The 25,276-nt window shown below is 38.6% G+C and overlaps 1 protein-coding gene across 4 annotated transcripts in view; it reads right to left on the bottom strand.

The window, feature by feature from the left end:
• Positions 1–25,276, bottom strand: part of RIF1 (replication timing regulatory factor 1) — a 36,244-nt gene that overhangs the window by 7,940 nt on the left and 3,028 nt on the right. For all 4 annotated transcript variants that reach the window (XM_087732695.1, XM_087732697.1, XM_087732698.1 and 1 more), the window contains 25 exons: positions 23,902–24,032; positions 23,375–23,469; positions 21,269–21,458; positions 18,756–18,848; positions 18,521–18,659; positions 17,028–17,179; positions 16,428–16,548; positions 15,220–15,393; positions 14,867–14,977; positions 14,556–14,618; positions 13,543–13,643; positions 13,040–13,126; positions 11,021–11,094; positions 10,729–10,909; positions 9,593–9,700; positions 9,205–9,354; positions 7,666–7,765; positions 6,288–6,552; positions 4,457–4,499; positions 3,939–4,141; positions 3,653–3,752; positions 3,140–3,283; positions 2,288–2,430; positions 1,166–1,255; positions 1,030–1,084 (listed from right to left, as the gene is read on the bottom strand). In XM_087732695.1, the coding sequence (XP_087588821.1) occupies positions 1,030–1,084; positions 1,166–1,255; positions 2,288–2,430; positions 3,140–3,283; positions 3,653–3,752; positions 3,939–4,141; positions 4,457–4,499; positions 6,288–6,552; positions 7,666–7,765; positions 9,205–9,354; positions 9,593–9,700; positions 10,729–10,909; positions 11,021–11,094; positions 13,040–13,126; positions 13,543–13,643; positions 14,556–14,618; positions 14,867–14,977; positions 15,220–15,393; positions 16,428–16,548; positions 17,028–17,179; positions 18,521–18,659; positions 18,756–18,848; positions 21,269–21,458; positions 23,375–23,469; positions 23,902–24,032 (3,113 nt within the window). The remainder of the gene's footprint in view (positions 1–1,029; positions 1,085–1,165; positions 1,256–2,287; positions 2,431–3,139; positions 3,284–3,652; positions 3,753–3,938; positions 4,142–4,456; positions 4,500–6,287; positions 6,553–7,665; positions 7,766–9,204; positions 9,355–9,592; positions 9,701–10,728; positions 10,910–11,020; positions 11,095–13,039; positions 13,127–13,542; positions 13,644–14,555; positions 14,619–14,866; positions 14,978–15,219; positions 15,394–16,427; positions 16,549–17,027; positions 17,180–18,520; positions 18,660–18,755; positions 18,849–21,268; positions 21,459–23,374; positions 23,470–23,901; positions 24,033–25,276) is intronic.

Raw genomic sequence — 25,276 nt, 5'->3', positions numbered from 1 at the left:
TGATCAAGCTAGCTGTTCAGCCAACTCCTCTCCAAAACTGGACAGGTCTAAATTTAGGATTTACAACATGCTTTTTCCGCCAAAAATCTACTATTTAATCCCCCTCAAGCCCTTACAGCTTCATCCAAAAGCAGTTCGGAACGTGGAAACGTAGCTAAGCTCTTTAGAAGCATGGTCCACTAGAGTAATACAGAAATCAACATTAAAAAAAATAAAAGTCACCTTCACTCTTAAAAGTGAAAATAGTTCCAGAAAAGCATGATGCATACCAAATGCATCTGCTAGGGAAAAAAAAAGTGTTATGGAAGAGAAGTGAACAGTGTTATGATTCCGAACATAAAGACAGGCAATTAAACAGTTCTTAGAGCAGACGACAGCAAGTGGCACTAAGTCTGTGCTACAGCTTTCGGCGATTTTTACCCCAATAAAGCATTAGTCAGCGGTAGCACAGACACAGGACTGATCCCCAAGTCCCTATAACACCTGGGTAACAAAACTTAAATACATCCACGCTACAACTAATTATATAAATCCTCCCATTTTGAAATTAAGTCAGAACGCCCAACGATCAGCCCTTTCCAGTGGCAATGATACAAAGCGGAACACAGCACAAAGAACGCTGCGACGGCATTAAATTCAAATCTGGTGAGGAGAATGAAATACAAACCACAAAGGCTGTCAGTGCATTCTAGAGTCACGGAGCCTGTGTCAGTATTAGTCAGACGTGGGGGAAAAAAAAAAAAAAAAAACCAAAACAAACAAAATAGAGGCAGCCCGAGAAAAAGAAGATATTCTCAAGAGTCTTACAGGTTAATCAACACAGAGAAAGGAAATTATTCCTGTGAGCTGATACATTTTGGGGGCACTTTTTTTTTGCATGAAGAGTTTCCAAATCAAGCTTAAAACAGTGTCATAACCAGTAATCAAAGAGTTTCGCCATTCATTACCAGAGCTACTAAAATGAAGAAAACATGACTGGTATGGTTGTAATTCTTATATCTTAATTACCATTAGACAATGAGAAATTACCTGAAGCTTGTTTTTAGTATCTTCTTTTGCATTTTCTATGAAAGACGATTTTTCCCTAAAATAGAAGTTACTTAAATTAGAAGTGTAGCAGAAGAGAGGGACACCTTCAATGTACATACTGGCCACCTTTACTTACAAAGAATCTTCCTGGCTTTGAGTATACTGAGAAAATAAGGTAGTATCTTGCGATGTGTCCAAATTGTTGTACATAGCAGGAATACCAACCCTGAAACAAACCCAGAAATGGTAAGTCAGACTTTTTTTTGAAGAATAAAAGAAGGAGAGGGTAGTGCAACGCATTAATCACAAGCAAGCGGATACTTGTAGGAAGCAGATTGAACTTCCAAACTCTCAAGACTACTCCAAGCGCAACATGCATCCAAGGAGGGACTGCTGCCCGAAAAGCAGGGCAGCACATATTCACTGTCAGGGGACTGCGTCGCCGCACGCTCCGCTCCCTGTTCTGGGCAGAAAAGAGACGATATTGCAACCGGCTGCTACAGCCTCACGCTCCAGCTGGCAGAGCAAACTGCAAAGCGGATGCAGATCGTGATTTATCTCCTTATTTCAAGACCGGTATTTTCAGTTGCGTTAAATCTTTTTTAATTTCAAACATGCTTTTGGGGAAAGAAGCTGTGATTGGGATCCCACTCCACAAAGAATTCATCAACGCAGGCTAACTATATAATCCAGCTGAGCTCCTGGCAAGCACCGCTGTACACAAATTTTGCCAACACTGCGTTTTCGCTGCCTGAGTACAGAAAATACTCTAGTATTATTTTCTCACATTAAAGAGGGTAATTCTAAAGATTCCCTTGCAATTATGATCAGTCTTGCAAATATCCTAATTTCTGATACGCTGCTGACATAAGACTTCTCTTCAAATTTAGAAGTCCTTCCTTCAGATCAGGTGAAAAAAACCCCTTTCGTTTCAATGATTTAAGAAAAATGACATCTTCCATTTCACATTGCAAGTCAGAGTCATGAAGTAAAAATGTAAACTCCAAACTACCAAACTCGAAACAGACAACAGATAATATATTTAATCAAAATAAGAAATGCAGATCAGAGAATAATTTGGTTGCTTTAAAATAGTAAAGGAAGGACTTTTGTTAGCTTTAAACTTTATAACTTGCATGGAAGAGTAAGACTGAATTACCCATAGTAGTCTGAGATACAGGAACTGAAGTTATGTCAATCTGACATACTGAATGTAATGCCATTTCACATTAAGTTTAAAACAGAATAAATTACAGACCTCTTTGACCTAAGCACTTCTTTCTGATGTTCCGTCAAAATTCTTGCTTTTGTTTCTGGAGGAATAAACACAAAATCAACAGACCTCTCCTCTTCCAAAAGTATCTCACTTTTAGTCTTCGAAGATGAAAATTCTAGTTTCAACTACAGAAAGCAAAAAAAAAAAAACCTGGATTAGAAACAAAATAGAGGAATTGAAAGCGTTTTCGTAGTTCAGGTACAGCCAGCCTAAATGCAACAGTTCTCAAATAACCGCAGTTCTTTCAGCATATTGATTGGCACAAATTCCTAAGCGCTGGGGTTCTTCATGAGGGATTTTTTTTCCCCAATGCTACGACCTAGGAGAGGTTCTGCAACCCCTCCTCCGTGCCCTTGAGTAAGCTTCTGCACTTCCTTTAGTGTCTTGAAGTTCAAAGCCCGTAACAGGTGAAGGTACCTCAGTACTCATGAGGATTATTATCTACTGTCCTTTACTAAATCAGCGATGCCTTAAGAATACAACACCCTTCTCTCCCTAGTGCGAGTGGCAAAACCAAGATGCACCTCAACACCTGCACCTGTCACAACCTGCAACCAGACTGAGGTGGGAATTTTGTATCTGGTTGCCGCTCCTCCCATCCATCAAGCAGCCTTCCATGATCCCTCCTTAAAACTCAGCAAGCTGTAAACTTCTCGGAGAATTTTAATAGGAAAATTTAATGAAAGTGTGCTATACAGTGCACGTTTGAAAGAAAAATATTTCAGCATCACAAAACGCATTGATTTTTACTGAGAGTTTACAGCAGCGTACTAGATGTTCTGCTGCAGAATATAATGGATGTGATTCTGTCACACTTATCTGTAAACACCTTACCTTTGCAGATGTTACTTGCACACTACTGGACTTGTCTTTTACTTCATTTCTTAGTTCACTCGTCTGTGCCAATATTGAGTCTCGTTTTTGACCCAACTTTACTTCCATTCCACTTATCTTTGCATCCAGCTGTGAATTTTCCATCTATTCAAGTAAAAATACACCGAATGCATTGTATGAAGAAACTCCAAGCTCACAAGCCCATCCTGAGGTGTATTAATTTCTACAACTAAACTGTCCCACACTCCCATTTTCCTCTAAATTACGTAGAGGACAACTTAAAAATTAATTATTTCAAACAAGCTAGTAGAACCCAAAATTTAAAATGTATAAACTGTTAAGAACCAGCTCAGTCTTTCAACAGTGCTTACCCAGCATAGTTTATCATTCTAAACATGAAGCAAGTGCAAGCCAAACAGAGTAAAAACCAAACTTGACCTTGCCACTACCTTCTGAACAATTACCATGAGTTATACACAATGAAGCACCCGGTGGGGCTAACGGAATATTTACCGCATCAGAGAATGGGCTGCTGTATTCTTCTGCCATCTCAATGTTTTCAAAACCAGGCAGCAAGAGTGGGATTTTCTTTTTGGCTTGGTTTAAGACAGATCTGCTCAACAAAAAAGAACGTTAAACTTATGGAGCGAGGGGAAGGTACACAACAAGACCAGCAGATATCCCAGCTTGCACAAAAAGCAGAATATCAATGGTAACCAGAACAATACCAATTCATTTGGATATAACCCGAGATCTCTTCCTTTAAAAAGATAGAAATATAAAAAAATATGTATCTTACTTTAACTCCTCAGGATACATTAACGACGTAGTCTTTGCAAACGTTGCATTCCAGAAGTGGGCACACTGGTTGCGGATCTGTTTGCTCTTATGCTGAAATACGACACAGAGCAGTGGCGAAAGCTGCTCCAGCAGCTCGCTGTCGTAAGAGCCGGTGCAGTGAGACTGTAAACACTGGATAATCTCAGCCAGGAGTTTTTCAAGCTGAGGGAGAGAAGAAACAATAGGTTTTTTTAACTGAATTCAAATATTGCACATTTTCACTATTTAGAAGTTTAAAACATTATTTAGAACATTATTATTCCATGGAATAGTATGGCCTGAATAATTAAGTTTAAACGCCACACCACACAAAAAGTCTAATAGCTAAGCTTAGTGATCCTCCCCTCAGCTACCTTTTTAGTAAAAATTACATAGTTTAAAAATTAAATCTCTACCTTAATTAAATTTTTTTTTTTATAATACAGGATGAATGGCAAAACTCTTCCCAAACCCCAGCTATTTCTCTAGTGAATTTACCTTGTTGTTAAGATTACTGTATACTTTAGATACATCAGCAAGCCTGCCAAAACAAACAAACAAAAGTTAGATTTTGCTGTCTTATTTATCCCAAGCGTAAGAATTGAAGACATAATGCACTCAAGCACTGCACACTAGTTTCAGTGTAGAACTTGATGAAATAATGTTGTGAAACCAGCCGCCCATTGGGTGATTCAATATTTCCTGCTGTAAACAGCTTCAAGCAAGCCTATCCTTTAACACCACTGACACTCACACGCTAACTTTAGGAGAAACGAATGGAAAGATCAGTAGTAATTAGTACAAACTTAAAATTAAAGCTTTACTTATGAAGTAACTTCTAACTGCCTTCTTTGTGTGGCTCTTGCCCCTCTCCCTAAAGACTTCCCGAGCCCCATCAACAGCTGCATTAAAACCTGAAGTACCACCTAAACCAAGTGATTTCACCTAAATAAATCCCTACGTACACCATCCTGAAAAGTGTGAGAAAACTGCATTTAGTAATTCGTTTTATAAGCCTGTGACCTCCAACCTGAAGAGGTTCCCAGCCTTATATTTGCTTGCATATGCCTTCCTTCAAAAAAATACATATCCAACACTTGCTTCTCCCTTTTAAATTCTAAGACAATGCTGAAACAAAGGCAGATGAGATGGGAGATGGAGAGAGGTGGTGCTCAACTCAACCTTACACAGGAACAAGTGGATTCTTGCCTCCGAGACAGGACTCCTGCTGAATTTTAGATTAGTGGTAGCAGTCCTGCTTCAAGCTTCAGTAAAAGCTTCAAGAAAACATTTACGGGCTGACTGGCAGCATCCCATCCTATCCGCCCTCCTCCCACAACACTCCAAGCTGTTCTCCATTCTTTGCCTTATCCTGAGCAAAGCGTACATCTCCCGCATCGTCAGTGTGTCGGAGACAAGCCTCTGCCAGCCCCCTCCCACCAAGCCCCTAATAATTCCATCGCGTCCTGGGAAGAGAAGCCTACAATTAAAAAATGAAAAAGCAAAGCTATATGGAAAAAAAAAAAGTGCATAGCAACAAACAAGTATTTCTCAGTACTTCCCTAAGCTTAAAAACTTACAGGATTTGAGTGCACTTCAACTTAACTGGGATTTCTCTTTTTCCTACAAAAATTTACACAGTTCCCGCCCACTAGAAAACAAATTACTGTTAATAAATATCTTTACTGCAGTGAAAATAAACAGCAGGTGGAAACCAAACACTTTAGTCTTGCAGAGATGACAATACATTCACACTGAAGAGACAATTTTCAATACCAAGCTTTCGCAAGCCCTGTAGGTTTTCTTTCACACATGACTGCATAGGTTTGGGTTTATTTCTAAAGAAAAGCATTACAACGGAGGCTGCTGCTCACAGGCGTGTTTTCTGAATCCCACCGAAAGTCCCGGGAGGGCAGGGCTGCGCCGCAGGCTCCGAGGCAACACAGCGGCTCCGAGCCGGTTGGGCGGCCGCCGGCAGCCACTGCAGCCCAGGGACCCCGCACGCGCGCTCCCAGCGCCCCGCTTCATGCACGCCCATCGTAGAAAACGGCAAGTTCTCAGCGCCCGCCTGGCAGACCCGTTCCTCCTGCCGCGTTGGGGTGCGCTACAGAACTAGTACCGACTAGCTAGGCTGAATCTAGCAAAATACACGGGGCTCTCAAAGGCGAGAGACTTGGCAGAAGTTGGAAATCCTTAGCGTATTAGTGCCAACGCTTTGAAAACCCTTGAGCTGTATTTAAATGTACTGCTTGCTACGAACCACACAGAATTTCACCGATACGCAGCAATACAATGAATCCAGTTTTCCAACCATTCTTAAAATACTCACTTTGTTTTTTCATAAAACACTGCCAGGGGTTTGGAAAAAATTGCAAACATAGTCCCAATCACTGAAGGCAATGAAACGTGGCTGATGATGTTGTGAAGAATAGCGATAATTGAAGGACCAACAGAGACCAATGTTTCTGAACAGATTTCTTTGGAACTGAACACATGGAAAGAGTTTAGTAACATCACCAGGAGTTTAAATAGAGAGGCAAGCTTTCCAAGGGGTTCCTTTTTCTTCTTAGACCAATCAGTAGGTGTCTGTGGAGCTGACAAAAAAAAAAAAAAAAAAAACAAACATTTTTTTTCCTATCTAGCCAACATGCATTACAACAAAACACATCTGAACTCTTTGTCTACATGAGAAACCAAACTTTGACTCCCAAACTATATCTACATACAAATAGTTTAAAACCAGACCTAATAGAAGACATACGTTTTTAACGCATAATTTTATCCTACCACTATAGATATGATTCCTATTCCTCTTATCTGTAGTTCTCGTTGGTCACACAAATGCCTGTACTTTTAAGTCTCTTTAATGCCTACTTCCAAAAGGACAGCAGACACTCTGGAGATACTAGCTGACACACATCACGTCTGGAACAGGTGAGGAGGAGGGAAGGGGAGGTATCAAGTTTTATTAATTCATTAATTTATTCGTAGTTGAAGTTTCCATCACGTTTTTCCTCAACATTCCCAATTAAGGCATTTCATTCTTTCAGCAGTCCAACACAACGTTTTACTACTTTAACAAATTCATATGGGGCAGAGAAATTATAAAACACTTCATTTTGTAAATAGTTTTTTCGGCTTTAACAGTTGTAAACAGGAGTAGGAAACAGAACAAAGAACATTTTACATACAATGACCTTTTGTATTCTGTTAAACCTATTCTTGACGATTTTATGCAAAGCAGCTGCAGGAGCAGCAGCCTTTTAAGTGTTATGTTAACAGTTTATCATCAGTTTTAGGCAGGTATTATATAATGAGACTGTGGATTATGATCAAGCATTACTGCTTCAGATTACATCTGAAGGAAGCAAAAGCAGCAGAGTCCACATGCAAAAATGAAACCACAGCCAAAATATCAAATACAACTTCAGAAACAAGCAGTGTTTTACAGTGAACTGAAAAGTAAAGCGGCCTCAAGGTTTACATCCATTTCAGATGTATTTTGTCAGGCTAGGCAGTAACTGCTCAAAAAATAGAAGAGATCTGATACTCAAATATGCATATTGGGTGGTATTTTTAGTTCCTTTTTATGATTTTTTTTTTTTGTCAATCCCTTCAGTGCTTAGATGTCATCACTTCTGCATCTACAACAACTCTAATTTTCAACCAACGACACAGAAACCCCCAATATTCAAGTATTTTCTTACATCTGGTTTTTGGCTGATATTTAGTACCATATGGTGCAAAGTTGATGCAGTCAACCATAACTGATATAATATGGGTGAGACCATCCATCATTGAAAACATCTGAGGAGGAAACAGAAGTCATCAGCAAAGCCCAAAAGAGCAACAATGACAGAAAAAACCCATGTTGGCCATTCAGGACAGCAATACAAACAGCTTTTAAATTTAAAAGCGCATTAAATTCATCTGCGTTACCAGGTAAGACTCAGATAAGGTCACATTTTAAAATACACACATTTACACAAGCTGAAGTTTTCCCATTCTATACAAATAAGACATAAGCATATAGACAATCTAAAGCAGCAAAACAGTAACAGGCAGCTGTAAGAAGGGGTTAGATTTAAGAGATGCATCAAAAGTATTAAGTTCAAGGTACTAGCTGTCTAGCAAAACATGTTACCAAACGTCAGTGTGGGCTTAAGTTCAGTTACTGTACAAAGCCTGATCTTCAGAAAAGTCACTGTAGGCATAACGATAAGGTTGTCGTTAACATTCAGGAAGCACAATCGACTTCTAGTACATAAAAAAAGATGGGTCGAGCTTATTTTTCCCCCAATTCATCACAAATTCTTCTAAATAAAAAAAGCCCTTGCTTTTAAAAGGAACATTGATATTGTGGGCCAAAGAAACCCATTTAGTTTCAATATAACTTAAATACTGAAGCTCTAAATTGTTTAAGTTTGGCTTGCTTAATCGTTATTAATTTTTGAAAACCGAGGTTTATTATCAGGATATAGCAGCATCCAAAGGAAGTTACAATGATGTGATCCTCCAAATATCACGTTTTCAAATTCCATTTTTCTTTCTCATCTGTTTCTTATTTGTTTCTTTCACGGTATTTTTTCAAGAGACAGTCAGCTCTGAAGCACAACGGCTTTATATGTTCCAAAGCTAATGTTCACTGACACCTACAGACACTCCATCTCCCCATATGATGTGGGCTTGCAAACAGCCAAGACAGAGAATGCAAAGGCTTCATCTTGCAAAACCTCTCTCTTTTATAGAGCTTTGAAGCGAAGTCTTTCAGCGCTGGTGTACAAGGTTGATGGTACCAGGAACATAGCAAGTTATGCCCTCTGAATGCTACAGTGCTGCTCTATCCTCCTTCCTAATCAAAACGCCTGTTTTTGTGGTGTTTGTTAATTCAACCTGAAGTTACTCTATACATACACACGTTTCAACCAGACAAATCATATTTACCATTTATTGTCACTAAACCAGTATTACTTTAAATAGTTAGCAGACAAATCCAAAGACTGTTGAACTGCTGTTTTATATTTAAGCTTCATAATTATTTTTACTCTCTTCTTTCAATCCATTTCTAAATTAACTCCAACTCCTGTTAGTAAAAAGAATTTTGTTACAGTTTTATCTAAGTTTCCCCCAAAACACTTTAAGTTATAGAAAGTACTACATTAGAGTTTACAATAGGTTCTTATATCTAATTTAAAGTATATCTGCTAAAGTATTTATATAGTTCAATATCACTGGTTTATACTCACTACTGGAGTTTCACCTTCTAGCCCAGATATTATTTTGGCACAAAGTTCTTCACAGCATAGGTTTTCTTCTGCTGTTGCAACTAAAGCAGCACAGCGAGCAAATGCTCTATACAGGTCTGACCAAGTGCGCAACAAGGATTTCATAGTTGGCTTTAACAACAGAAAGAAAAAGTTTATAAATATCAATGTCTGTGCATAGAGATAAAAACTTACTTTAAGTTTTCTTCTTCTGTCAAAACCTATGTAACTCAAGAATTCCAACCCTGGAGCAGTGGTCCAATGTATAGACATATTGGTAACTAACTCTGCTCTGAGGTTATCGGATAGTAATTTATAGTTTTGATAAACCCCACATTGTTTCTAATCAACATTATGCACTCGCTGTTACCTGTGGAAATTCCTGGACGGGGAAGATGTGTGATACTGGTAGCAACAATGCACTATAAACAGCATTGAAGTTGTGTTCCAGTGCATCACCCTGATTTACTTCATTAGTCTGCAACGAGAAAACAATTGTTTGGTTAAGGAAGCTGCAAAATTTAGATGACAAATAAGGCTGTTCTAAATACCTTTATTTTGGACATAAAAAAATCTGTGCAAGCTACATTGCCAGTGGCACTTTGCAATTAGCTATTATCAGTTCTTTCAAGAGTTCAAGCTGATCCTACTATTTGGAGAGATAAAAGCACTGCTTCTTAATTCCAAAATGAATTAATTCCAAGAATAAAAACAAATCAGTTAGAAAACAATCTTATGTATTTTTTTACTTATTTCAGTTGCCGTAAGTGATGACAGCAACCTACTTAAAGCACCTACAACTTTCTTCATATATTTTAAGATTTTTAGGTATAATGACTACACAAGGATTAGTTCATCAACTCCTACATCAATGTACTTCTAGTCAGCAATCTGCAGAACCTGTTGAGTATTACAGTTTCTATCGCTTTCATTAGGGCTTCCAATCAAGAAGTCTAACATTGGTAAGAAACACTCTTCTAATTGCATCCTAAACATCACAACTCAGTACTTATTATACTTTCACATAAAGCAAACAAGCCTCTTGGTATGTAAAAGTTCAGAGGCCCTGAAGGACAAGTTTCCGTCTGTTGTAGCAGCAAGACTATGCTGATTGAGTGATGGCTTGAAGCACGTCCATAAACACGTTTGTGATCTTAAAAAGGGAGAAAACCATTCCCAAGACTATACTGGACACTGCACTTAAGAATGATCATTCTGATTGACTGGAATCACTTTAACCACACTTTGGATCACTACTCCACTACTGCCCTTCATCCCACCTCACCGCAAATGTTCATACTCCAGTTAGGGAAGTTTTAGAAAAAAAAAAAAATATGCTGCACACGTTCCAGTTTCACAAATACTACCCAAGGCTTATGTAATTTTACCATCACTTCAAGACACGTAATTCCTAAAAATACATTAAGATAAAAGATCAGCACAAAGTTTTCCTGTGGTTTCTCTTGGGAGGTGGGAATGGGGAAGAGAACAAAAAAGCCACTATACCCGATTAATCCATTCGGTTAGCGGATTAACAACGATACTCCACATCCTCCAAAGATGCTCCTTATTTTCCACTTGCTTTGCACTCTGATTAATAACGCAAATCACAGATTCACTGAAAGCCAGTGGAGACGTAGGCCCAGACAAAACATAACCCACGAGCGTTTCCAGAATTACAAAGAATCTAGGGAAGAAAGTTAAATAGGTAAGATACTTTTTTCAGCTGAAGTTAGGGGAAACTTCTATAAAGTCTTAAACTGTGGGAAGCTTGTTATAAACAAACACCACCACATACCTCTCATCTGTTACACAGCATTCCAAGAGGTTATTACGGAAAGGCAGCTGAATTAAGAACAAAGCTGGTGTTCCCTTGTAAGAGAAATTTAAGATGTCAAAACAACATAGGCATTGATCAAATGAAACGGTTGCCTCACTTACATGTGTATCTACATACTATATTTAACTCTAAGCCAGAAACTCGCAATTATTAGAAGCTGTCAAAAATTGTCAATTCTAACACTTCAAAATAAAAATGAGAGGCAAAGCTGGAAACCTAAGCTTCTGCTAGATCCTGGTGCTTCAGCAGAACACCAATTATAATATAGTTGAAACAAAAAACTTTTCTGTTTAAAAGGCTGCGAGTTTTAGTCATTACTGCCTCGGAATTACACACAACACAGTAAGGTAGGTGTATGTAGCACAAGCAGTCAATGTTATGATACCTGGAACAAGATGGAGCAACCTGAGATTTGCTTGTTTCAAGGTTTCAGCAAAACATCTTTTGGACAACCTCTGTTAAAATCTATCATGAGTATTTCAGGTTTGCTAATGTTAAAGCATTTAACAATGCATTCAATACCTGCCAATTAGAACTTCAACTACCTTAATAAAGTTCTAACTCTTGTGCCTAAGTCAGAAGGAGCCTCCAAAGGTAAACAAAACACCCAGGAGAAAAGCTAGGAGGAATTTGGAGAGTTGAGCTCTTAAGCCAATTCTGGTAGACAAAATTTTATACTACTCACTTGAGTTGGAGCATTCGCTCACTCTGCTACGCTTAGGTCTTCTCTCACAGATATCTGTCTGCTTTTAAAAGCCTCCAAATGAATTCCATGAATCCCCTGGCTAACAATGTAAACATTTAGCTACATAGCCTAGAAAGCTCAATCTCCACTGCTGCAGAATAAACAAGTTGCCCCCTATCTACTGGTGGATGTTGGAGAAGAGCTGATCATCATCCAATTTAAGTCTCTAAACAACCTTTTAAATTTTTAATAAATCTAACGGGTAGCATGCTCCTACCCAGTCTGCTCTACCCCAAACAAAAAACACACACAGAAAAAAGCGTCATTTCAGCCTTTTCTCACAGGTTATTTTTGGTGGTTATTTTCTAGATTGCCATCATCTCTCTCTCCCTTCCCAGGCAGCACACAGACCACAGTACCGCTCTCCAGTTAGGGCTCATCAGGACCACAGCAGAACAGAGTAGTTCTCACTACTAATGACCACCACCACTTTTTCTGCACTAGACCATGGCCAGTAAGTTCAGGCTTTGGTTCACTCTGACTTGTGAATTTTATCTGAAATAATGCTGTCTAGCATGATATTCTCTGCTTTGCCTCTGTGCATTTACAAGGGCAGGTAGTGATAGGACAAGAGGTAATGGGTTTAAACTGAAAGAGGGGAGATTTAGATTAGATCTAAGGAAGAAATTCTGTGGTGAGGCACTGGCACAGGTTGCCCAGAGAAGTTGTGGACGCCCCATCCCTGGAAGTGTTCGAGGCCAGGCTGGATGGGGCTTGGAGCAGCCTGGTCTAGAGGAAGGTGTCCCTGCCCAGGGCAGGGGCTTGGAACCAGGTGATTTTTAGGGTCCCTTCCAACCCAAACCATTCTACAGTTCTATGATTTAATTTCTCCTGAGGAATAACACTTTCTACCTTTCTTTAAAGTACTTCACTCTATTGACTTCATAACATTTCCCCAAAACCATTTTCAGTAAATAAGTAGTCCTACACAGTTCGACTATGAAGTCTCCTCACAAAGTATCTGCACTCTGTATTTTAAATCATGAGTTCAACATGAGAAATCCTCTTTCCAGTACTTTCAGCATATCCCTTTTTAGCCATAGATAGTTAAATTACTCATCAGAAGTGAGGGCTGGAAACAAAGTCTGCATTCTGGAACACAAAATAATATGGTTTCCTGAAAGATCTGGATCTAACAGCTTACGAAGTGCACTGTACGTTTGTGCAAATATGACATCCTAATACATTTCAGTATAAACAAAGACAAAGATCTGGAATGAAGTCAGGCTTACATTTAAAAGATCCATATCAGCAACCTGATAAGCTGGTGATCCCAATACTTTTGGAGGCAATTCCTTAACAGTAATGTCAGTGAGGGACTAGGTGGGGGAAAAGAAGAAAACATATAAGTATTTTTTTTCCTGAGCGCTCGAATATTTTAAGTAACACCAAAAATAAAAGCAAAATTGTAACAATCACTTCCCCTTAGTCAAAAAAAAAAAAAATCCATCGTGAAAGTAGCTGTCCTTTGAAGCAGAAGGTTCTGGTAGGAGAACCATGTACCCAATTCTGTGAACACTGCTGATAAATCTGAATACCACTTTTAAGGAAAGAAACCCTTAGAGCAACACTATGCCATCTGATGAGAACTCCATAACTTCCAGTGTACACCCAAAGAGTTGTCCCTTTTTAAGGGATCGTTCTGGTAAGTTAGATGCAAAAGGCTACTACCAATCACAGTCTAGACCACCAAAAAGAAATGAGATTTAACAACAGGCAAACCCACCCAACTTACCAGTATTTTCTGCACAGGAAGAGAATTTGATCCAACAGTGTTTTTTAAGGCCTGGAGCAACATAGTCAGTATTTCTGACCCTTGCTTTTCTTTCTTATTTCCTAGAATAAAGCATATTTACAGTTAGAGCAGAACAAAGTAATGGTCATTCTGACCATCATTTAAAACTTAAAGATAATGTACTGTAAGATCCAAAAAATTCTGCGTATATTTATAAACATATACCAAATACTTAACCAATTCGGATACTGAGTCTCTGCTCTGAAGAACAGCGTAACTGAAACTGCAACATTTAAATAAAAATCCCCTAAGTTTTATTAGTAAAATGGAAACACCTCTATATCATTAACAACCTTAACTTCAACATGCTAAGAGAAGTTGTGAAATTTTGCATTCATCCAAGCAATGCACTTCATTTCTCTTATGCTTTTCAGTTAGATCTTTCAATATAAAAGACTTCATTATTAAGAACATTCTGGACTTTCAAAGCCTTTAGAGTAATGAACACTTTTTTAAAATAGGAAACAACTTACTTCTATACATCTGTAAAAGACACTATACTGTGAAATAAAATATAATTAAAGAAAAAAAGGTAGCCATGGTCACATAAAGACTTTATACACTAATTTGAGTAATACACCAAATGTCTCAATTTCTCAATACCAAAGACTTGGGGTGGGTTTTTTTTTTTTTTGAAATTGAAAGATTTCTTCAGCAATAAAAGCAGTTAAAGTGCTTTTGTCTTACTGCTAGACGCAATACATCTGCAGCTGTATGCTGCTGTGCCTTCCCCAATAAGCCTCACTGGATCAGATCAGTACGATTTTGTATTTGTCACACAAAGACATAGGCATCATGAAAAATATCAGTTGTTGCTTCAAAAACAACTACTGATGATGCCTACAGCCAAGTTTTACCAGCAATGAAGTAAATACTGCTTAAGGTCTAGTCTTAAAAAAATAAAAAATAAAAAACCTAACTGGTCAGCAATGACAAAAAAATATACTTTTTACCTGACTCAATAGCTGTTTTTACGTATCCATTTATGTCCTTCCATATAACATTCAGCATACAATCTACAAGATAGCATAATATTTTTATTCGGTTTGTAACAAAACATGAAACAAAATTGCAGTTAAAACACAAACCGTCTTAAACAGACTTTGATGTAAGCCAAAACTGACATACGCTTTCAAACCAAGTCAGACCAGTTCTATTTAATGTCAACACTGGAATATTATAGAAAGTGGTTATTTTTTCTTCTGTTTCCCTCCCCCAATTTATTTTCCAGAAAAGAAATGAAATTTTACCACTAAATTCTTACCAGGAACTTCTTTTCCAATTGCAATAAAGCCATCCTGAACTGCGTTTATAAGCGTGCTGGCATGCTTACAAAAAAAAGAAGGGCTACTGATCAGTGGGTACTGGAGAGGCTCTAGGAGAACAAAAAAACATGTTCTGTAAATCTGTTATTTGGCAGTCTACTGGTAAGATAAACCTTAAAAATAATCAAGAATATACGTGTACTTACAGCATTTAACATAAAAACAACGTCTAATATTAAAGATGACAACTAACAGTTAAATGTTTAAAGCATTTCATGCTAACAGACATCTTTAAATCCAACAAAATTGGCAATTTCAGATCACGCGAAAGTACTAAAAAAGTAACTCATACCTAAACTAAGTACAAGTTTGTTTTGCTTAGCAAAATCTAAAACTTCTGGTCCCATCAAGAAGTGAAGCAGCATTTCAATTCCCAGAAGCTGAATGGAAGGAATCACCACCACTCCTGCTGTACTAGAATTCAAGTTCATCCTCGGTGTGACTGGATTTGCAAACGGGTAAGGACCTAAACGAGGGAAGAAAAATTACATTGTCTCATATTTCACCTGCAATCAAGTGAAAGGAAAGATCCAACAGACCAAAATCCCAAAGTTAACAGGAAAAGAACAAATCATAGAACAGCGTTGGCGAAAAGGGGCATCTAACAGCCAGCCAGATATCGAGCACGCACCCCTATCAAGCAGGGTTTAACATCACAGTTGTAACCGTGTATTTTGAAAGTATAAGTATCTTCCAAAGACTGCCAAGTCTCAGATGTCAAACTTTATCTTGGCAACAAAAGTCTCCACGGAAGTTGTGGTTACAGACCAAGTGAGGTGCTACGCTACTCACTAGTTATACAGTAACTCTGCTGCTAGGAAAGGGTTTCCATTAGAAACTTTTACACTGGACACAAGTTTAAGAGGTCTCATCTCACAGAACTAAGGTGAGCTTTTTTTTTTTTTAAAGGGAACACAGGAAGATCTACCCATCTAGGACACTTCCACAACATATCTGAGGCTTCTAATTACAGCAGTCTAGAATTACACAGGCCGTGAATGCTAGGCTTTCCATACAGAGAAGAAAAAAAGGAAGCTCCTCATCTTGGGCATTTAGACGTAAAGCTCAAGTAGGTGTGACTTCACATGTATTGAAAGTACCAAAATTATTGATCTATTGTGATCACTGGATTACTACTCAGGCAGAAACTAAAAATGCTATAGAAATGAGAATGGCATATATAAATAGCACATATATGAATACATGAAAAACTAAGTTTCAAACCAAAGCTCCCTTGCAAAAGAAAACACAATTCAGGACATTAAAACTGTTCCTCAACACAATCTGATTAAGACAATTTTGTAAACTTTAAATACTGACCACAACAGGCTAATTTTAAACTGCTGTAAATCACTACCTCTGAGCTCTCCAACCAACATGCAGAAAAATTACCGTTTCCAATAACAATATATTGCAAATGAAAACACATGAAGACGTTAAATAGAACAAGTTACTTTCTACATCTAGGATACAGCTGGAAACAGGCTCGTACTTTCATACCTGATTTCTGCGCAGGGCTTGTCAAGGCTAAACTTTGGTTGGCTGGTACACGTGAGGGAGTTCCTGGCAACGCAGCAGAAGAATCTAGACTCAGAGTACTTTGGATTAATGGGACACAAACCTGCAAAGAGATCAGACCTCAGTGAAAATAGGTATGACACAAGCCATAAGCCACACAGAACCATACGTTTCAAATATCACAGACTGTAGTGCTGTTCACAGCATCAGCGTTTCAGAGTTTCCGGGTATTTATAACAATATTTTTAAGATGCTATATAAAATATGCATACTGATACATGAATTAGAAATGGCCAGATTAAAACAAGAACTCATGTTAGAATGATCCAACTGTACTGTATCTAAAAAGGTAATTTTTTTTTTACTCCTGAACTTTAATTTAATGAAATTCAGAAACACACACACGCACAGCACACAAATACACAAGTCAGATTTGGTTCCTTAACACAGTTTTATTTTAATAATAAACTAGAGAAGGACAAAGCAGGTACAGAGTAAGTTATGGTAACAAAGAGGGGACTTAGCTTCACACCCTTAACGTAGGCTAAGTGATTATGCCATGACTATTTTCAGTTGTCTTACCTGTTCAAAGTTTGCAGGCAGCTGAGGTCCCAGCCTCATGAGTAAATACCACCAGACCTCCAGTTTTGTCAGTGCCAAAGCCTCTGTTCTCACATGGATCGAGCTCAGGGGCTGCATTAGCAACTTCAGCCTTTTAGCACTGCACAATATATCTTGAAGACCAAAAAAGCATATTTTTAAGCAACACAATTAAATAATTAAATCAGAGAACAACAAAAAGGGAAAATTGTTAAACCATTAGGTTTTTTCCTAATATATTTTAGCTTAAAATTCAGTTAATGACAATTTGCAAAACTAAAATACATAGTAAATGCACCAACCTTTCAGACTATTTCACTGCTCTAAGTGTTGTCTAGAACAACCCTGGAAACAGCAAGTATTCCTTTCCAATAGCAAGACTGAAATGAAATCTACTGAATACCAACATAAACAGAAGGGAATTCACTCTTGCTTGCTATGTTAGAGAGTCCTATCTGCCACAGCAAAAGAAAAAAACAACACTTCACATATACGTGCATTACCACTGGATGAGAATGAATGGTCCTAAATACAGTATTCCGAGGCCACAAATGATCGTTTACCACGGAAGCAGGAGTAGCATAGCATGTCTGGACAGAAGTTTGCTCAAGCCTACGCAAGCGTTCAAAGAACAGAAAAAACTTTTAGCCGGCTCAGCAGCATCAGAGCCTGCCCACCTGCAATTCCTAAGAAACTGCTGACAGAGACTGCTTTTGCAGCCTGCAATCCTTACTAGCCATACTGGAACATGCACAGCGAACGCCACTTGTGCCATGGATTTTATCTTCTGATTGAATCAAATCCTTTTTTAATTAATTCATGGGAAGCAATGATCAGAACAAATGATCAGGTAAGAAAAATGAAAGTGACAATTTCAGTTAAATTCAGCTAAACTAAAAAGTGTCCACATTTAGCTTTCTCTTCAGGACACACAGTAAGGAGAAGCACAATCAAGGTAAAAAATAAGTATTGTGTGTTTTGACACAGGCTAGACTTAAAAGACTTGTGCAGGTCTCAGTTATACCTTTAAAGCAGCTCTTTTAACCCCTCTAGAATCCTGAAGCATTGCTCTTCTCCAATTAATCCACACAGTCCAAAATAAGACGTACAGAATGTTTTATCCTCTATTTCATTGCTGATTGGATCAATTAAAGCATTACAAAATGAAGGTTTGTTAATTTTATTCTATTTATTTGTACTAGCAGAAAAATTAAAATAGAACTACTGATCAAACTGTCACTTTTCCTTAAGAAAAAAAAAAGAAACCAAGCCTAAACTTGCATTTTACTTGCGTATATACACACAGTTTATACCGCTAGTGTATATATACACCACTATGTATATACCACCGATATACTATGTGTATATCCAGTGGTATGTACCACAGTGTTAACCACTATCAGACAGAATATTCTCTTCCAGTTATGTAAAGTGACAGCAGTCAAAACAATTCAGGTTAACTTTTTTTAATCTACCTGGATTTAGAGCAAAATTATCTATTAGACTCTTCCATGCAATGAAGGCTATTTTCTTTACCACTGGTGAGCCACTACGAAATCCAAGTTCCTCCAGTTGCAGCAATGAGTTGATAAAACTGCCACTACGATGCAGAGTCTGAAGATAAAGAAGTTCAGAATTAAGATAGTTATGTTGTCAAAAATTCCTTCCCTAAAGATTCTTGATTGTAAAACTTACTGCTTTTCTTCTTACCTTTCCAAGTAATTTGACAAACAGTGGCCATAATTTTAACACGTAAGTCTCATTTTTTGTAGAAAACAATTTCTGAAGTTCTGAAATTAATTTCTGCAGAAAGAGAGAAACAATTTCTACAAGAAAGATATTCAAAGTATTCTAAAAACTACATATTCATACCAATGTCTGGGTACACAACCAACCTGGAACTATGCTACTTCTAGATGAGAAGGATTTAATTCTGTACCACATAGCATTCACTGGTAAATCAGTCGAATGTTGCTACCATCTGATTACTTTCTTAGTTAAGTATATGGTTGGTTTCAATTATTCCGATAGTGGCAACCAACAAATCAAAATCCATTTCCTTAAATACTTGTAGGCTCTCTAACTCTCAAGTCAAAACACACTGTGACCCTAAAAACCACCTTGTTTATTTGGGTTTTTTTGCAAACATACTTAGCTTCAGCAGTGAATAAGGCAAAATAAATAAGCCTACAGTTCTGGAAGTGAAGGGGAACGTGAAAAGCTTCATCAAAAAGACCAAGGGGGCTGTTACTGAATAGGGTGGGGAATCTTTTAGTGGACATGGAAAATGCTGAGGTACTCAAAGCCTTTCTTGCCTCTGCCTTTACTCTCAGGCCTCCCAACGTCTGTCTCCCATCACCTTTGCTGCCAGGCACATAGGTATTGCCCATGGTAGCGAAGAACTGAGTTGGGGACTTCTTAAGTAAACCTGACATACACAAATCCATCACACTCTACAGGGCGTATCCAAAGATGCTGAAGAAGGCCAGTGACACAACGAGGCCACGCAATTATTTCTTGAGAAGTCACTGTGACTGGCAGCGATCCCCAGCGACTGGGTAGGGCAAGACAAATTTTATGCCAATGTCAAATAAAAAAAAAAAAACAACCAAACAAAAAACAAAAAAACCCACCACACAACAAAACACAAATGCAAGAGAAAAGATCTGGGAAATTACAAGCTAGCCAATTTCACTCCCGTGCCTGGAAAAATTATGGAGCAAGTTCCCATGGAAGCCGTTTCTAGGCACACGGAAGAACAAGACGGTCCTTACGAACAGACAGCAGTTTTACCAGGGGCAAAACCTGCTTTTCCAATCTGACTGACTTCTATGAGGAAATGCCTGGTTTTGCAGATGCAGGGAGTGCAGCTGATGTTCTCCACTCCAACTTTAGGAAGGCTTTTGACACAGTCTCCTCTGGTGTCCTTGTAGCCCAACTGGGGAGACACAAACTAGTCAGTCAGATTGCAGGGTGCGTGGCTGGGCTGTCAGGCTCAAAGGCTGGTGGTTAGCAGTTCACAGCCCAGGTTGTGTGTGTGATTTACAAAGGGTCAACAAGGGCTGATGGGATTTAACACAACCGGTGATGGGGGAAAGCATCGGTTGATATGCTGGAGGACAGGGCTACCATTCACAGGGACCTTTACAAGCTTGAAAAATGGACTGACAGAAACCTCACAGAATTCAAGGCAAAGTCCTATACCTGGGATAGACGAACCCCGTGTACTGGTACCCACTGAGGACTCACGGGCTACGTAACACCTCCGCAGAAAAAGAGGTGGGGGACAAGAATTTTGATGTTAAGTCAGGAATGTGCTCCTGCATACCGGACTGCGCTAGCAGAAGCACAAGAAACAAGTCAAGAGAACCGACCCCGCTACTCGGTACTCATCACATCATCTCTGGAATACTGTACCAAACTTTGAGCACCGAAGTACCAGATCTACCAGCAGGCAAACTGGAGTGAATCCAGCAGAGGGTCACCAGTAAGATGGTTAGGGGACAGAGTTCATGACAGAAGAGCTAGGGTTGTTTAGCTTGGGGGGGGAGGGAATATAATTGCAGTCTTATAGCTGGATTATAAGGAAGAAGCCAGATGCTTCAGAGAAGTGCTGAAAGAAAGGACTGCAGGCAACAGACAAGTTTCAACAAGGCAAATCCTGTTTTTACCATGAGGGTGGTTAAGCACTGGAACACGCTGCCCAGACAGGCTGTAGGATTTCCATCCTTTAACATAGTCACACCTCACCTGGACAAGGCCCTGAGCAATCTGGTCTTAACTTTGAAGCTAGCCCTGCTTTGAGTAGGAAGCTAAGCTAGATGATGTGAGTTACTGCCACACCAAGTTCTGCTGATTCCAGTTCGGTAAGCAAATTCTCTTTAAGAGACAATAAGTTCAATGGTATTTATGAGTTAATGCTATCAAGAGAGGTGCTTAAAGGTCATTTAAAAACAGCAAGTTATTTTCCTGATCAATGATTCCTGTCAGAAACTTAATTTTTTTTTTTTACAGTGGTCCTATATTTAAATTGCTGTTAAATTAATTTTTCTGTTGAAATTGCTGTCATCAAAAAGTTGCTGTCAATGCACAGTAGCTTTTTGCTGCCACTAACTAGACTGTAAATAAAATTTAAAAAAATGCTAACCAACCAGCAACCCCCAACCAACCAACGATGACTATTCTTGTCATCTCTAGAAAAAAGGCGCAGCATTTCCACTTACTGTGGTCATCAGGTGCTCAGTGACAGCTGCCACCTCCTGCTGTTTCTGGAGGAGCAGCGGCATGCCCATCTCCAGAGCAGTGGCACCTCGTAACTGCACCTTGTGAGCTGAATGGACGACCAGAGGAATGATCAGCTTTGCCCACCTCACAGCCTCTTCTCCCATCTGGGCTGGAGCTTGCTCCATTAAGCTAGATCCGGAAAACAAACATAGGTATTACAAATCTCCAACAGACATACTGCTCAGACACTCAAAGATGATCTTAGTATCATCAATAAATGCTCTAATTCAACATAGGATTTACAGGAAACCATTCTAAACATTTTTTTTTTTATTTTTCTAAACAATTGTATTTTGACAGTTCACTTAAAACTGCAATGCTGAAGTGTTATTTCAGATAAACCTCTCCAAAAGGAGAGCAGACTGACATTTACAGTTGCCCTTTCCATTCTATCACAACTTTTTGGGCAAAGGAGCCAAATTGAGAGCCTGAAAGGAACACACCATCACTTCCTTATCAGTGACCAAGTACAAAGTTTGCACGTTAACCATCCCTTGTGCGTTCCTAGCAGTCCAGACCAGCTCCAACAGGCCATGTGTGCTGAAAACAATATATGCCTGCTTTTGAAAAACAACTCAAACCCTGAAGCAGCACAGGTTTGCACAGACTTAATGTACATGAGCCTAGTCAAGTGTTCTTATCTTATCCCTCTGGTACCGAGCTGTTAGAGCACAGTATGACAAACAACTCCGTATGTTTACAGCATCCCACGCAGAAGGCACCAAAGCTTTCAGAAATGGGAGTACTTGGCGTATATTCAAACCAGCCTGTAGGAACCAGCTTGTCTCTAAGTCATGGAACATTGCTAGTGTCCTCTGGCACAGGTATGTCAAAGCCCCATCGCTACAGCTTACACAGGGTTTGCTGTACTAAGGAAAACTGCTGCCTTTCAAATAATTTTACTAAAGCTAGAGGGCAAGCACTGCTTAAGAGAACGGTTTTCCATTACATCTGTCAGCAGCCTAACTTCTGAACAAGAACGTGGTCTTACACTGCTGTCAATCAGCCTGAGACCCAGTATCTGTTTATTTTCAGGTACAACTCTTGCTCTTAAGGATAACTACATTCTTTTTAATAACCACATGTAAAATTTTATATATATATATATATATATATAATTAAATATATATATATATATATAATTAAAACAAACCATTTAATAAAACATGCAATTTTCCAGAAACCATTGTCTACTGAATCACAGATTTGCAAAAGAGGAATTGGTGTACAATAAGCCAAATGCAAGAAGTTGCTAAATACTAAGTAAATTATAATATCCAACTTCTCTGCTACAGAAAACTGATGTATTAAAATAGAGATAAAACAAGCAAATAATTACTGCTTTAACTATTTCACTTTAAAATGGATTCACAGTTCAAACCAGACGCAAAAAGTTTAAGAGCATACTTAAATAATAGTAAAGATACAAGCTCAACATATTTGCTAATAAAGAAATTAAATTCACACTAAGTAAAGATAAAATTTGACTATTCTAGCACTGCTGAGCAAAACAACACACACTCGGTGCTGGTCCTAAAAAGTCGCCTTTGGAATTAAACAGTACCCTCAACAGCGTTATGAGAAACATGGCAGTAAAATTTACAAAGCACAGAAGAGACATTTTTAAATATAAACCCATATAATGGCTGAGAATCTCTCAAACAGGTAGGTTCTGAAAACGAGAATGTAGAACATAACTTGTGAAGTACACATGAGATTTTGGAAATAATTCCTAATAAGCCATTAAAAATGAAAGCGATGAAGATTTATCTGAATATCGACTACCTTCTGTGTCAGAATAGGTTGTCATATTATCGTTAATGGAATATTTTGCAAATGAAGCCGTTTAGGAGAACCACTGGGAAACAGAAACGATAGTTCACACAATTTCACTCTGTTCTACTGACTGTAATACAAAACACTATGAGGAAACAGTCTTGAACATATTGAACAATTGAAAGAGCATTCAAAAAAATTTTTGTTTCAATATTTTTCCCAAAAAACTAAGCATCTATTTTAACAATTTAATATTGCGGTGCACGTACCGTATAATAACATTTAGTGCTTCGTATTCAACCACCATAGACTGTACATCTCCTTTAGTAAGTATTGTTTCCAGAGTAGAAATAATACTGGACACCTGAGGAAATAAGAGAACATGGAGTGAGCACCTAAATACAAATATTTCCAGGAGGAGCTGGAATTAGAAAATTTTGTTTCCCAGGTCCGTGCCCTGTGTTTGGATGACGCTGGGTTCGGTTTTAAGGTTAGAGCTCTGACCAAACTGGAATATTCACAGCATTTCTCCCCTATGCTGCTGCACTGGTATCTAATAGAATTGCTCACACTGCAGCTTCTCCCTCAAGAGAACCAATAATTGGTTGGCTCTTTTCCGTCTGTAGCTGCCCTTACAATTTTTCCACAAACTTAGGCCCTATGCTTGGCTGTCAAATTTGATGGAAAAGAACCTTCAAGATTCAAAAGCGACTGAGGGAAGAGCGACCAGGAGATTGCACACGTCTCACCTCCCTAGGAAGTCAGGCCACACAGAAAAAGAAGTGAAGGAACTTACCTCCTTTTTAACAATTTCAGAAGGAAACGCCTGCTTAGAGATCACCCAAAGTGCCCGAGTGCGAGTGTTTTTGTCAGAAGTTTTTACAGCAACACTGTTCACCATTGAAAGCAAGTCCCGTATTTCAGTTGCTGAAAGCAGAATGCGCAGCACTCAAAATTCTGTTCACACAATTCCAATCAGCTGCTCAGCAAGTTTCAGGTCATTTTGCTCAGTTAACGTTACTAAAGATCCATTCAACTAGAAGTCCCAACGGACATGATTTAATGTCTTAAACATTACTTTTTGGCATTTTTTGGCAATTTCTCTAAACTAGCAAAAAAGCTCAAAATGTATTAATATACAGATACTATTAATGTAGTATATCTATATCACCTTTGTAAGAAACCAGAAAACCATAAAGCTAGGAGACAAATTTACCTAAAAACACTAGAGCTAAAGATTAAGTATTTCAATTATTCAAAACTTCTGGGATTTCAAGTGAATTTAGCAGCACTTTGGTCAATTTCACTGCTATACTGACATGTATAAACTCATTTTAGGGTCTACAAGAGGCTTCGTTATTAAAGAGGGCGGTGAAGTTGTAGCTGAGGTAACAGCAAGCTCATTACACAAAAAAGAATAAGGCTAACATAGAACTTACACGCAACCAGGAAGCCAGATGGAGAAATCATATTTCTTTAAAACTCAAAACTAACGAAGCCTGATTTCTTACAAATCTGGGCTTTGTGGGTAAATGATCTCACTATCAGAGAAACACGAACTCACAAACACTCCCTCCCTCAGTCAGGAGTACATGCGCTTTTTGTCCTCTCTAACTCTCCGCTGTTTTCAGGGATTAATTATTTCTGAAGCCTGACATTCTCTAACAAAATTGACTAATTTATCAACTGGTTAAAAAGAAGTTATGATGGAAAGGGACCACATAGACATTATTATAAATGCCTCATTCTCACAGGAAATCAGGCTACAGTTTGAGTAACAGCAAAGCAGGACACACTGCAAAACGAGCAGAACTGAGAGAAAGAATCAATTTCAACAAACAGAATGGCAGAGTCACATGAAAAAAATGCTCTCTGCACATCCACACGTACAATTTTGTTCAGTCTTGCCTGAGGTTAAGTTTCTCTACTAAAGGTCATTCCAGAACATTCGCCCAAGAGTACTTAATACTTCTTGGAATAATTAAAAGAAAGAATAATTGACAGTACGCCATTTATTATTACCATTTGAAGAGCCAGTATAGACTCCGGCACCATCAAGGCACCACACAACAGCCAAATCACAATACGTTTCCTTCTGTGCCCCCGAAAGGCAACCTTAGCTTAAGCACCTTCCAGCACCACGCAACCTCTCTATCTGACACTGCGCAGCC

Source organism: Nipponia nippon, unplaced genomic scaffold (assembly GCF_047370975.1).
Source record: "Nipponia nippon isolate SJK-2023a ecotype South Korea unplaced genomic scaffold, ASM4737097v1 scaffold_5, whole genome shotgun sequence".
Taxonomy (NCBI): domain Eukaryota; kingdom Metazoa; phylum Chordata; class Aves; order Pelecaniformes; family Threskiornithidae; genus Nipponia; species Nipponia nippon.
This window is presented reverse-complemented; position numbering and strand designations above follow the sequence as displayed.